Genomic DNA, 15,617 nt, shown 5'->3' on the forward strand with positions numbered 1-15,617 from the left:
AGTTACAGTAAAAAGATTTATTTTCAAGCTGGCCATTGTGAGGTAGCTATATCTGATGTCACATCCGAATAATTTTCATTTAAAATCAACTGGTCATCATATATAGTCTTTTGGTGGCAACATGATGACAATATGATTTTCTGTTCAGGATGAGTTACTGTAACAAGATTTTCAAAATGGCTGCCTTGGCACTCATACTAGCTATCAGAAGGGTACTATTTAAATTTAGGATCAACTAGACACCACAAGAAGTCATTTAATGAAAACACTATGCTGATATAACCAGCAATGTAGGAGTTGTAGTGATTTTCAAGATGGCCACTGCAATGACCATATTAGATGCCAGATTGATATTATTTTCATTCATGACCAACAAGACATCATAAGAAGTCTTTTAGTGAAACTCCATGTTGATATGGCAACCACCCAATCAGGAAGAATAGTGATTACAAATTTTTAACATGGCTGCCATGGCAGCCATGATGATGTCCAAGCAGCACCATTTTAATTTAGGACCAACTTGATTGTGGGATGAATATGCATGGACAATGGATTAAAGACCATCTATGGGTGGTCCAATACCTGCAACACCATGGGCCACATGGATCAAAAATGTAAAGTTTATGTGCCATATATGATAATTTTATCTTTTACAATACTATAATTATAGAACTGACTTTTGTATGAGTGTGGGCTACAAAAAATGCCCATGGGCAAAATGTGGTCCACAGGCATGTACCTCTCTGCCATAAGCCATTTTGATCTATGGCCAGCAGAGTTAAAATGTAAAACAAAAAATGTTGAAATGGTTCAGCATTTATGTGAAATTAGACATAACAAAAGACCCTCAAAAGGTCTGGCCAAGACAATTTCCATAATCCGAATAAAACGCATTCCTTCTGTTCTTTAATTCCTCAATAGTTCTGAGAAAGTCCAACATTCCAAATTTGGTATCAAAAATATTTTCTTATATGTCAAAGTTAATATGTTCACATTAAATATGTTCATATCTGAAAATGCACAAACCCATTCTTTATCTTGGCCTTTGTCCTTCAACTAATATCATGATTAGAAAATCACCGACTTAGTCTCATTGTCAAAAAAAAGCCAGAAGCATGGCTTCACAAAAATCTATAAAAAGTATGATATGGAAACAAATAATGAAGTTATTTTAAGTGGTATCATTCAAGGTAGTCTTCTAATGTGTGATAAAAATATGTTCATACTTGTTTTGTGTCACGTTCACAAGCCTATAAAACAAACAACCTGAGTCAATGACCTTTGACCTCAAGATCAATGTCAGAGAGTGATGACTATCAACTTGATCACTGGAAAGCGACTAAATAAAATGTCAAGTAAATATTCACATGTCACTTTGCTCATAAACTCACTGAAGTATAAAAATGCAAGCAATGACCTATGACTTGACCTTGAAAGGTCCAACAGACATGGTGTTCAAAACCTTTCATATAAGGTTGGATATGTTGGTGGTTAGATCTGCAAAATTTTCATTGAGAACCAATGACTGGAGGTGTTGCAACAAAAAAAAAAAAGAATGTCAATGCCACTATTCATGCAAATGAATTAGTGACAATATCATTTTTGAGATGTTACTATGATACTATATTGGGAGTCAGGTAAAATACTCTTTTCATGCAGCCCAGGGTAACCAAGTGGTTGGGTTCTGCCAATGTGAGAAAGCTAACCTGTGAGTTTGCAGAAATGTTTCCAGGATTTTATCATAAGGGGGTTATTTCCCTCCTTATCACAAATATAAGGGAAGAGCAGAACAAAAATGTGAGAGAGAAGGAAATGGCCCTAGTCCAATATTTACACTACACCTGAATATCCATCTCTCATCATGATCCACTCTGTAAGACCCCTATTGAAATCAAAATCTTTAAAACATGTTGCCTCTACTTGTATAAGCATTAATCTGTTGATTGTTTCTGAGCTTAATCTTTCCTTATCTGTGTATGAATATTGTTCTGCTCTGAGAACCCCCTTTCACAGTATGCTGTCTGAAGCAACATATATATATAGCTGGCTTAGCCAGATGGAACAAGGTTGAATACTTTTCTTAATGGCGGGTGTGTACAATTTTCCACAGTTCACAGGAATTGTCTTTTGGATACTTCTGCTCCAAAATTAAGATTTTTCACCAACATAAGCTCTGCCAAAGTTTGACTTTCTTGAATTAGCACTCTACAGACTACTATGCAAGATTTACATTTCAATAATGCTGTTTAAGGATTTTAAGTCCATTAATGCTATAGTTTACTTTTTTTAATGTTTTTTTATGTTATAGGTGTTGTCTAATGTTGTAAAGCGCTTAGAGCTATATAAAGCTATAGAGCTAAAGATTAGGCGCTATACAAAGTACTTATTATTATTATTATTACTTGTTCAAACAGAAGTATTTTGATCAAATAAATAGTGTTAGTTCTTAATTTCATTTTTAGATTCTTATTTATTAGATTTATCATAACCTTTCTGCTAGGGTTTTGTAGCAGATGATCCCACAGGACTAGATTGTGATGAGAAAAGAAACAAAAAGTGAAATCTACCTTTAAATTGTCTATATTTTACTTTGGCTTGTTATTCTGCCTTTTTACATTTAATTTTAAAATACCTCTGAAATGTGGAGTTGACCATCATGCCATGTGTTTTTGTTCATCCAGCATGTACACTGGACTTGTATTTAATGCCATTTGTTCTGGTTCAAAATCACTCAGTGGTATGTCCGTTTTCACTTCCCAGCACCAATAAAATTTGATACACTTCTGTACTTTAAAAATAAGTTGCCTTCATCATTATGATCAGATAGTATTTGCCAAACAAATTCATCATCTAAAGATGAACCACAACTGGACTCGCCTATATTATAAATGCTCATTTGCAAAACTTTCTTTATGCAAGGTTCAAACTATGATAGAATGCTTGTTACAGGGCCCAATGTTCCTATCATGATGCAAGGTTCAATCTATGATAGAATGCTTGTTACAGGGCCCAATGTTCCTATCATGATGCAAGGTTCAAACTATGATAGAATGCTTGTTACAGGGCCCAATGTTTCAGTCAACTTTAGTTTAACAACCATTCATGTAAGGCCAAAGAAACAAGATGTATACAGTTACAAAAAAATACATGTCGTGACAAGTGCTACAATATTTCTACCAGCTGGCTTTTGTTGCAACAAACAATTTAAGGGTAAATGGCTAAATAAAATTGTATACTGTGCAGAGTACAATTTTATATGCTTGACTTGAAACAAATTTGTAAGAATTCTCATGGATAACCACTTTCCAAGTGCGTGATTCATATAAATTTTGTACAAGTCACACGATCATGTGCACTGGGAGCATCTCTGGGTTGTTGGTTCTTCCGGGGGTTTTCCCAGAGTTCTTCCTCTAACAAATATACTGGATGCCATGAATAACCTATCATGTGCTGAAAAATGGTGTTAAGCCAACAACAAGAACAACAACTATTTTTATCCTCAGTGTTTTGGTGATGTCATATTGTTCATCTTTATATAGCCCAAAGTCGTGCAGTGAAAAGTGTTTTAGTAAAAACTTCATTATACTATGACCATTTCCTTCAAAAGGACTAGAGATAACAAGACTTTCACAATGGCACCATGTTCAATGTCTGACACAAACTATCTTCATTCAACTGAGCTACTGCAGGCCCATACTTGGCAATGGATGGACAAAGAGGTCATCACATACAATGGTTGGAGTCATGACCAGCAGAGCTAATTAAATGGAAAATGTCTTCTTGGACCTACCATATCTTTTATACTTGCATAAAAGTCAAGTCCAACATCAAACTGCACAGACCCAGATTTGCTGCCACATTATATTACAGCAGATCAGGGTCTATGTTTTTTGTGGCTGGATCCAACTTTATATGTGAATCCAAAGACTGAAGAATGTAAGTTCACTGCCTACTAAAATGATTTTTGGCCCAGTGCATCAAAAATTAGTATAGACATGTGATATTCATCATATTGCCAGAACAATATGTTGATGAAAACATCAAATAAAACAACTAAATTCACACATGTACCACCATTCAAACAATACAAAAACCTTCTGATATTCTCAAGCAAAACTACTAAATGTGAGGGAGCTACAGGGCAATGCCATTACGATACTGCTGTGGTGATATTATTGAACAAAGAAGTCTCAGATATCTGAATTCTATACATATATTTCAGAATCCAATGATTATTTCTCTGAAAAAAATTCCTCCATGTTTATTTTTGGAAGATATTTATTAATCTGGATTTCCCATTTATCTGAACAAAAGATGTGTGAACAACAATGTTTGAATTAATACAGTTTCACTATATACACCATTATCTAAAAGTGAATGGTGGTACAACATATGTATTGTGTCTTACCTCCTTTCCAGCTCCTTCCAACAACTGTGTCAAACTGGTTGTGAATCCACCAATTAAATCATGTGATCCATCATTGTCCCAGTCATACACATCGAACTGAAATTGCATATAAACAAACACTGTACAAATGCTAAGATTTGGAATTGCAATGACAAGCTGTTAAAGAATAAATATCTATATCCTTTTATAATACATAAAAATTATGTTTTGATTGCTATAAACTAACATCAGTGAAAGATTTTGTGGATAAAAGCTAAATACCTTAATTTTTAAAACAAATTAAGACAATATATCAGATACAATGACAACATGGAATCTGTGGAATAATGTGTTTTGCCTACAAGTGGTGACATGATATTTTTTGCTAAGGCAGACAGTGATCCATGCATTCAGTAACAGGACATCAGTAACATCCCAAAGCTACAGCTGAACACAGCAACTTTTGTAAAGTAATATGACTTTCAAAAAGGAAAGTACTAAACACTTATTCAATAACGTTGGGAATTACTTCTGCTACCTACAAATCCAGTCCTCTTGCAGACTTGAAAAGACTGCTGATATTTTGTATAGACAAAGGGAATTAAGTCTTACAGACTATTTCCACTTACCTCATTAGGTGGCACTCTGTTCACCAAATATTGTCAGTCTTAACTCGAGCAATGTCTGAAACAGGATGCTCCCAATAAGTGGAGGGTTGTGAGTGATTTGTGGCAATGTGATTGAGTAAGTGATTTTATAGCAATGAGATTGGGTAAGTGTGTTAGGTATTTAAAGCAATGTGACTGGGTAAGTGTGTAAGTATTTAGAGCAAAGTAATTTGGTAAGTACTTTAGCAATGTGATTGCATAAGTAATTATAGTAATGTGATTGGCTAAGTATTTAATGCAATGTGATTGGGTAAGTATTTAATGCAATGTGATTGAGTAAGTATTTAAATTAATGTGACTGGATAAGTATTTACAGTGATGTGACTGGGTAAGTATTTATAGCAATTTAACTGGGTATGTGATGCGATTAGAATTTTGAATGTAGCTTTAACAATTTTTCAGTCATATCACTATGATGTCTGCAGTGGGGCAGTTTATAGTGATGTCTAGCACTGGGGCATCATGCCACAGACATGTAGCATGATGTCCCACCCAGCCACATTATCCTGACACCAGGCCGACCAATCCTAACATTAACCTCTTAATGCTGAAAACCTAGCAAGGCAGCTGTTAGTACCATTTTTGTAAGTCTTTCGTATGACTCGGCCTGAATGATCGAACCCATGACATCCCGCTTCCGAGGTGGATGCTCTAACCACAAGGCCACCGGAGCAGTTATGTAATTGGGTAAGTATTTTTTATGACTGTATAAGTGATTGGGGAAGTATCTGTAGTAATGTGACTGGGGGAGTATTTTCAGAGAAAACATAATTTACCATGAAGTTTCCTATCTTCACCAATTACATTAAAGGTAATACCATGTTACTTCTGTACTTGAAAATTAATTACAAAGAAAGGTTTTCTTGGGCAAATCCAGTGAAAGTTGATAGGTCCTATCTGAGGATGCAGTTGTGTCAGGACTGGTGTGGTCTGGTGACAGTAGACAAAGGCTTGATCTTCGAACGAATCTGAGACATGTCAAGACCCATGACAGATTCCACTTCAGGAACAAGGTCAGTGACTGAGGTCAGATAGATCAAAGTTGGTTAGTGAGTCTGAGATATCTTTGTTGTGACTAATGTCAAGTCATCCATGATTTCTAGATGTATTAGAAATCATGGAGCAATATCCCTAAATTGTTAGCAATGACAGCTTCTTGCTTTCAAAGGGCAAACAAAAGATGTCAGCCAGCTGGGGAATGGTGGCTGACCATTGAGTTACATCATTCACATGACACCAGTTAAAAACCACACCATTTCCCATTGTATATTTTTAGACCAGATTGCTGATGAGATCCTCTCCACACTAAAGTCTAAGTTTTTCTTTTGCAATGAATGCCAGACAAGAGCCAAGCATGAAAGAGATGTTTCTCCTGACATGGGTGACAGATTTGCAACATCAGCTGTTTGAAAAAGTCTGGGGTTGGCAGGATTTTTCTGGGAATGTCTGTTGCCAAGTTGAACATAAACTGGTGACTTATGACTGGTCCAATCAGAGATGGTCATTCAGAATTATCTTGTAATCTGTGCCCCTCATTTTCTGGATTAACTTTGGGATCAGAACTGCTGGTAGAAGGTATCTGCACAGATTCCCTCCCTTTCAATTGAAAGTGTGTCAACAGCCCATGCATTTAGTTCTGGAATCGGGAGATGAAGATGTGCAGCTTGTTGTTCCACCTTGCTGCAAGCAGGTCTATCATCAGTTAACCCAACAAGTTGTATACTCAATGGTTAAGTATTTATAGCAATGTGTTTGGGCAAGTATTTATAATAATATGATTGGGTAAATATTTATAGAATGGATGGAGGGACACTATGTGGTGCAGTTGTCCCCTCCTTGACAGATAATCAACCAGCCGATGTATTAAAAAAAAGTGAAAAAAAAGTGACTCAAGGTGTAGAATTAAGATTTAAAGCAAGGTGGTATGAGTGTGGTGAAAAAATCTAAATATTTCCTTAACCATGAAAAGAGAAATTACATAAACAAAACAATACAAGAGTTAATAATGGAAGATGGAGCATGGGTAACAGGTCAAAGAAATCACCAGAAAGATTTTTATAAAAAATTGTACAAAAGCAGAAACAAAAATAATTTACAAATTTGTAATCACTTTTTAGATCATGATACAAAAACTCTGAGATTTTGAAAGATGCTTGTATGAAGGTAAGCTAACTTTTGAGGAATGTGTTTTAGCAATGAAACAAATGAAAAATGGAACTAGCCCCGGTTCCCGTGGATTTACTGTTAAATTCTACAAATTCTTTTGGAAAGATCTAGGTGGCTTTGTCTTTAGGTCTCTAAATGCTGGATATGATATGCAACATTTTTCAGAATTTCAGTCTCAGGGAATTATTAATCGCATTCCAAGAAAGATAAAGACAAAAAATTCATTAAAAATTGGAGACCAATTTCACTACTTAATGTAGATTACAAGATTGCTTCTGCATCAATTGCTTCTAGGGTCAAGAAAGCCCCCCTGCCCTCATTATTATTAGTGACAGTCTAATTGCTTTATGAAATGGGAATTCACTGTTGAAAGTGCAAGAATTTTTTATGACCTAATGCAGTATCCTGATGAAAAAAATGAATCTTGTCTTCTCTCACCGAGAGACTTTGAAAAAGCTTTTGACTCAGTCGAAACGGACTTTCTGCAGAATGTCCTAAATTATTCTAACTTTGGGAATCTATTTGTCAGTGGTAAAGAGAATTTTGCAACAAATAAAAAAATTCATGTCATTAATAATGGACATTTATCGCCATTTTTCAATTTAAAGAGAGGCTGTCACCAGAGAGACCCTTTAGCATCCTACTCATTTATAAAAGGAATTGAATTTCTTGCAAAAGAACTAAAAAAGAACACAAATAGTACAGGCATTTTCTATGTTTGAATTAGGGCAGTATGCAGATGACATGTTTTTATTATTAGACAGTTCTCCTTTGCCCTTAAAAACAACCATGCAAGTTTTAAACGACCGTCTTGGCATCAGGTATGCATTTCAATGTCTTTAAATCAATAGCTACACCACTCCCTCGATAACTCGTGCAATGATAACTTGCAAACCCGTTTATAACACGGGGTCAGGCATGGATCCCACTTTTTAAAACCAGAAAATATCCCCCCAAAAATTGATCCCTATTTCTTGAACTTGAAAAAATTTGTGATCAAAATTGGTAACTAAAACGTTGATATATCGCTCGTTTAACAGTCGAAAACAGTAGATATGACATGGAAATTTTAATCAATATTATGAAATTATTTTGAAGTCAAATAGTTGGTTACATTTTCTTTCCAAACGACATTCTTAGTACACCATAATCCAAGATATTTAAGAAAATTTCAATCAATGAAAATGTCATTTACGTCGAGTGAAGGCAGTACAGTAATATTTAAATGCCAATTAAATAATTTTGATTAAGTGAAATTTGTGTTTTAATTCTATCTTTTAGTTCCTCTTAAGTATAATCATCATAAATGCAATGTGTATTTAAACATAAAATGTGTCAATCTACCATAACAGCCATGTCCGCAAGCATTTCTCTGAGAACCTAATTAAGTGCCAACTGTGTTTTGATAGCTGACTTGTGGAAGTATGTTTCATTGTAGCACTGAATTAAAAGCTGGCCTCCTTTGTATTATCACGTTAATTATGTCTTGAATCAATTAAACGAGGTGGAATATAAAAAGAAAAGTTAAAAAGCATGCAAATCCTACACACTTGAAATCTAGCGAACCCAGTCATGTCAGGTTAATGCACTTCAGTTGATCAATTGAACACTGTTATAAACGTTACTGTGTATGCAACATAAACTACCTTAAATTAACTAACTCATTCATAACTAAGATCAAAGATAGTAAAGCAACCAAGGAAAACGAATACTTCATAAAATAAAGAGCTTGGTTTCACCAATACGGACCATTGTGGGCAAGTAATTTTCTGAGAATTCCTGAACTAGCACTTAGAGATATCCTCAAGAATGATAAGAAGTTTCACTATTACTTTCAGTGAAATCACAACATCAATACTGTACTAATTGAACAATATAAAAATTGAGTTTCGACGTAGAAGATTGTCTCAAGAAGTAAATGTTTCTAAGTTTTTAAAAAAAGGAATCTTGTTTGGTGGTGTCTCAACAGTTAGTCTAGTTTTTTATAAAGATAATGAATAACTTCATTAGAAAAAGTGCATTATTAAAAATTATTATCAACGTGATTGTAAACCGATGATTCAGTCATTAAAGAGCCCAGTTCCTGCCCCCACCCCTTGCAGTTTTCTTGATGTATAAGCGGATTAGTTTCAATTTTTGGAGGTCCTTAGGTAGCTTGCGCCCTAACTTAAAGTGCGGTCTATGTTTGTGGACCTCGCTGTGTGCAAGTTATTGAGGGGGAGGTGTATTTGGATTGGCAATAAAAAAAATTATAATCAAAAGATGTCCTGAAATTGATATTAACTAGCCAATCACCAATTTTAGATTACTGGGAGAAGATTTCTCTTTGAATCTGGAGGACATGGTTAAACTTAATTATTTGATAAAGATGACAGAAGTATAGAAACTGCTTGGCTGGTAGAGAAGAAATTTGTCCCTTATTGGAAAAATTACTTTCATTAAAAAAACTTGATTTTGCCAAAATTTATTCATCATTTTGCCTCTCTACCAAGTCCTCCAACCCATATAGAAAATGAACTGAACACATTATTTTTCAACTTTAGTTGTGGTGGAAGAACATTGAGAGTAAAAAGAGATACTCTTATAGCTTCAATTAAGGAAGAGGAATTAAATATGATTCACTTGCACTCATTTATGTGTTTTATAAAACTTTCTTGGACTATGCACCTTATACTGAATGAAGATGGTTTATGGCAAAAACTGGTTTCCAAACAAATATTTGGAAAATTTGGAGGTATACTATTACGAAAATTAGGAAAAATCAAATTGAAAGAAATCTCTAAAACAATTAAACATATCTTTTGGAATGATGTTATTTATGCTTTATCTCAAAGAAAAATTAACCATCAATGTTCAGGAGTACTATTCTCAAGATATTGTTAATTTAGTAACTATAGACAATTTTAAATACACCAGGTCAAGAACAAACTGTGTTGTACTTACTATTAAACTCCTTTTGATGCAACAAGATGTCTTATAAGTTTTGATGAAATAAAACAAACGACACAAACTAATAATTTTATATAGTACTTTTCTCGTATCTCAAAGATATCAGTAAAGTGAAAAAAGAAAATTAGAATTTTTTAGGAAAGTGAAAACATTTTCTGTGTAATACTCGACAAAACTTTGCTCCTTAGGGTAAGAACAAAGAATAAATTTATTTATAGAGATCTAAGAACAACCAAGATGCAAAAGCCAAATGGTAAACATGAAACTTGGTCCAGGCAGTTAGGATGTGCAATTGGTGTAAATGAATGGACAAACTCTTTTGTCTGAGCTAAACTTTGTACAAAGACACAAAACTGATTAGCTTTAATTTTAGATTTCTACCTAGAAATAATGTCACAAACCAGGTTTTCAAAAAGAACAATTTAAGTGATAATGATAAATGCACCTTCTGTAAGGAGGGAACAAAACAAATTCAGCGCTTATTCTATGACTGCTCAGTTATTGAACATTTTTGGAAATTAATTGTGGAATGGATCCAAATTTATAACCCAAATGTTAAAATTACATAAAAAGATGTCTTCATAGGAAATAAAAACTTTGATAATCTTATCAACTTTCTAATTTGGCTTGCAAAAATTGTTATATACAGATCACGTTGTGCATCAAAATCCACAATCTCACGTATTATAAAAATTGTGTTTTATCATACAAAAGGATTGAAAAGTATGTCTCCAAAGAGAATAACAGAAATGATCGATTAAGGAAATGAGGACCCTTTTGTCAATGTCTAGGTTGATTTCTTAGGTTTCTTTCCTTTCTCATCAAACAAACAAACAAACAGTCAACATAAAACCCCTTTGGGTTTGTAAATAAGTGGTTCTTTTTTGTACAATATTTGTGACTGTATGTCTGTATGTGTTTGTTGTGTCTAAAAAAATAATGTTATATAATGCCCCACAACCTGATATTATGTTCAATAAAAAAAGAGAACCGACCAGGACATTGAGCGTGCCCGAAACATGTCATACCTGAATGTTTATTTTACATGAGGAACAATAATAAACTTTAAGGTAGTCCCATATTATCATACCTAGCTGCAGCAACTTTGTTCCACCATGTTTCTGAGGTAATGGTTCCAATGTGTTTCCAAAGGTAACTGTTCACCAATGAATTTTGTCCAACATTATTAGAACTGTTTTCAAATAAGACTGTCCTTTCATGCATTGTAGGCCTTCAGGATCACCTTCATTTCCAAGAGGTTAATATAAACAGTTCTCTATTGTTGGGTTCATTTGCCACTGACCATCTTGAAGCCTGGCAGCAAATGGGCCCCCAACCTGACCAGCCTGCATATGAGCAGATTGTTGCCCATGGTTGCAAGGTTTCCAAAGGAATTCCTGATGCTAGCCATTCTCTCCTCTCCCACTAAATCAGGAAGTGTTGATTTCGATTGAGATCTTTATATGCTTATTTAATGGATGAGAAACTGGTCACCACTGAGAGAGAAGGACCATTTGCAAAGGTTACATGTATAGATTCATGAGATCCACTGCTGCATTGAAGAGGCCAAAGAGTTGAAGAAACTACCTCTCAATGAAAAATTTCTGGGAAGAAGCTCTCTCCAACACCTGAACAATAAAGTCTGTGTTTGAGAGGAAGATGGTCTATGTTTATATTGGTGAGGAACTCCATACCCAAATGAATGAACTGTTGGAAATGGACAGCTGCTGACTTGGCCATATTTATTATCCATTATCAACTTCAAATGAGACAGAGAAGTTTGTTCATGTTATGAAATAAAGCCAAGTGCTTCTGTAGGATGTTGTCTCGGCACACTGACAACTTGGATGAGAATGTCGTCCGGAAGTGGGTGACGACGAGTCCAATGTTTGAGTAAATGCAAATGAGCTGAGGTTGAGGCTGAAAGGTAGGGCACAAAAATGAGACAGTGCTCCATTGTAGGCGATATGGGTATTTCCTATATGTTACATGGACAGAATGGCAAAAAATATGTTGAACAGGTCCATGCTTATCGTGTATTCATTGGGCTCTATAGAGAAATGGATGGAACTTGCCATTTCCACTTTAAACTTTGGTTTTTTTTATCAACACATTAAGGCTGCCTAAATCCTTAACTGTCAATTTCTCACTGGCTCTGATTTTTATAAGAACAGCCCTGAACAGAAACCTGAGGATGCTGGTTTACAAACAATTTCTACTAACCTTTTGTCTAGCACAGTTACTTCCCAAGATATGTAAGGGTTATGCTTCTGGGACCTCTACATATGTTAGTTTTACATAAGTTGGGTTTTACTAGGTTACATATGGCATTGACATCATGGTGATAGGTAACTTTAACAAAACACAATTAAAATCCTTAAGATTATGAAAAAATGTAACAGAAACGATTTACACATGTACACAAGAGGAGAAGAACTATATATTATGGGTAAACTCAATTTAAGGAGAAAAATCAGTGCGCTCATGTTTACAGTTCATTACATATCTGTGACTTTACCTTTACTGCAGCTTAAGTATCACAGGGAGTACCTATAATGCCTTCATCTCCTTATACCATATATCAGCCTTCATGGGGTCAGCTGAAGTCTCCTTCATAAATGTGTCTGACAAGAGAGGAGGGGGCTGCCTCAACGATACATGGAGCTCCTCCAAAACCAACTGTACCAACCACTCATTGTCTGGGAATAAATTGGTTAATGAACTGTGCAACAAAAGGAACCTGGCACCCATCGAAGGTTGCCAGTTGATGGTAAAGGAGGTAAGTCATTGTTTGAAACTGAGGGGTTTTGAGGAAGAGAAAACCTGTTTTCTGTCCTCTCCCAGCCAGTCAGCAAGATAAAGGGTGAGATTATCTACTGGACACTCAGCCTCTGTAATTTTACCACATCTAACTATAGCCTCTATCATATCTCTGACTCCTGTCATCCAGTTTCTGAGGCTTGTGATGAGGGTGAACCAAGAAAAGTTTTATCATTTCTTCTATATGTCCCTCCAACACTGGTCGAGACCCAAAAGGAAGAGAGCACAAATTTGCTATTTGGTGTAGTCTGAGTGATGCAGACCACAATATCCCTTCATCTTAGAGCTAGGTTAGAGGAGGCTGTTAGGGCATTAGCCATAGTCATATTAATAGATTCAACTGTATCAAAAGTATGATTATTCTTTGCCTTCTCTGCCAAGCGGTATGCTGCTAAAGACAGACCATTCCAAATGATGAAATAGAAACCTAATTCTACAATAGTTTTGAAGTGGCATTTGAAAATTTCTAAACCTGTAATACAGAGGGAATGACGAAATGACAGCACTGAAAAATCTTTGCAGATACATGGAAAATCAGTATAAAAGGTGTTACTGTGTGACCTGTAAAAAACATGGAGAAAAGGTGGTCAGAAGTTAAGCAACTGGCTCTTTCCACAATCTTCAAAGACTATGGATTAATATTATCTTGGTCCTTATCCACAGCTGCCTAGACTTTGTATGTTGTACTTGTATCTGGCAGTGGAGAATTCCTTAGAGGGTAGGATATGAAAAAATATTACATGGCAGCTTTGAAACAGAATTAAGTTCTTTCCATGGCAGGATCATGAAAATCTAAGTAGGAATGGTCGTCAACTGGGATTCTTCTGTCAACATCATTACTGATTTATGTATTTTCTCGTATGAAGTGGTAACAAATTCACAAAAATAACTTAAATTTCACCAAAATACACCAGATGTAGTATACAATATATTGTATGGTTGTTGGACTTAACTGTATCATCAATAAAGGCTGTGGGATGGCTAACAGAAAAATTAGAAATCCATATTCTAGAAGGTCTGTTGACAGTTTTCATTGAAAGTTACTGATGATATCCAGTATACAAAGTGCAACCTAGTGAGATAATGGGAGGTAATCTGTAAGAGTTACTGTCTATACAGAATACAGACAGACTTTTCAAGTCCATGGGTGGGCTGGATTCAGGATCTAGCAGAAGTAATTCCAAACATTGATGTGATTCGGTAATGTATTTGCTGGAGAAACTTGTACACAGAATTTAACAATGAAAATGATATTACATCTACTGCTGATGTTGGACATACCTACTACATGCAGGCTCATAGACAAATTATTGGGCAAATCTACTGCATGCAGGCTTCTTGACAGAAGGAAAAGTTACTGGACATATCTACTACAGGCAGGTTTGACAAAAAGGACAAGTTACTGAGCATATCTACTACATCCAGGCTTAACAGAAGGTCATATTATCAAGCAGAAACATATTTTTGAGCTATTTAAAGTCAAACTGGACTCCAGATCTCTACCACAGGACACTGCATTTGTCTCATGAACACTTCAGTATAATTTTGGAATGTAGAATTTTTGCCCATACATAATCCTAACATATATTTTTTTTAAATTGTAGCATAAAGACCAGATAAATAATGAAATATTTAGCTGCACATAATAAAAGAAAAGAACTTTTGTTACATCCTTTTAGAATTTTAAGATAGAATTACCTATAAATTATGGAACAATCATTTTTCACAGCTCTTACCTTGATCTGTGCTGACTTATCTCCACCACACAAACTCTGTACCGGTAAAACAAAGGACCTCCAGGTTGGGTTCAGGTTATTCTTTATCACCTACAATTTAGATTTCAATACCATACTGTCATTAACACTTTCACCCAACTTCTAAATCATACAAATGAACACAGTTAACTACAAAAGTTTCAAATCTATCATCTAACATGTAACAGATTAACACTTAAAACTCTAAAAGAAAATAATTTCAAAACCATCTCACTTATTTTACAATTGTATTTGTGGATTGTGCTTGCAAAATAACTACCAATTTATATAAGAACCCATGAAAACTGATCCAAATAAAAATACACCATGCCAGTACCATCCATGAATTTAAGTACAGTGCACATTATTTTGATGGTGTTTTTTTTTAATTACAAAACACAAACTATTACCATACTTAAAATAAATGATTATTTTAAATATGGCCATTTGGACTATTATATACCATGGTAAAGCGAGGTCAGAAATTTAGGAAAGTCATTTTTCCCTCTACTGGCTATGACAAAAGTTCTGAACTTAGAAGGAGACACATTTTGGGTAAGAAAATAATTTCCTATATACACTTTTATGTCAACAGTATATGTATTTGTGAATGCATTTGCAGATGCGTGTTGTGTGCCTGCAGATGACTGGTTAGATAAAAGTTTTAAAAATTGTTCACGACTCAGCCAGTCAGGTGTAAGGTAATATCATTAATATACACGCATTTCACTCATAAACATATGAAACCATGATGACAGAAGTCTATATATCAATTCTGATAATAACTGCTATAAAAAATACAGTTTCTATGGTATCATGAAAATCTCCATATCACTCTCTTTTCACTGAGGCATGACAAGCACTTTTCAGAAA

At 34.9% G+C, this 15,617-nt stretch overlaps 1 protein-coding gene across 2 annotated transcripts in view; it reads right to left on the reverse strand.

Moving 5' to 3' along the window:
* LOC149770047 (copine-3-like) overlaps positions 1 to 15,617 on the reverse strand; it is a 124,496-nt gene that overhangs the window by 88,318 nt on the left and 20,561 nt on the right. For both annotated transcript variants that reach the window (XM_089949469.1, XM_089949467.1), the window contains exons 7-8: positions 14,727 to 14,816; positions 4,409 to 4,504 (exon numbers count right to left, since the gene is read on the reverse strand). In XM_089949469.1, the coding sequence (XP_089805595.1) occupies positions 4,409 to 4,504; positions 14,727 to 14,816 (186 nt within the window). The remainder of the gene's footprint in view (positions 1 to 4,408; positions 4,505 to 14,726; positions 14,817 to 15,617) is intronic.

The sequence above is a fragment of the Sinohyriopsis cumingii genome, unplaced genomic scaffold, assembly GCF_028554795.1.
Source record: "Sinohyriopsis cumingii isolate HCF-2022 unplaced genomic scaffold, ASM2855479v2 utg002809l, whole genome shotgun sequence".
Classification (NCBI taxonomy): domain Eukaryota; kingdom Metazoa; phylum Mollusca; class Bivalvia; order Unionida; family Unionidae; genus Sinohyriopsis; species Sinohyriopsis cumingii.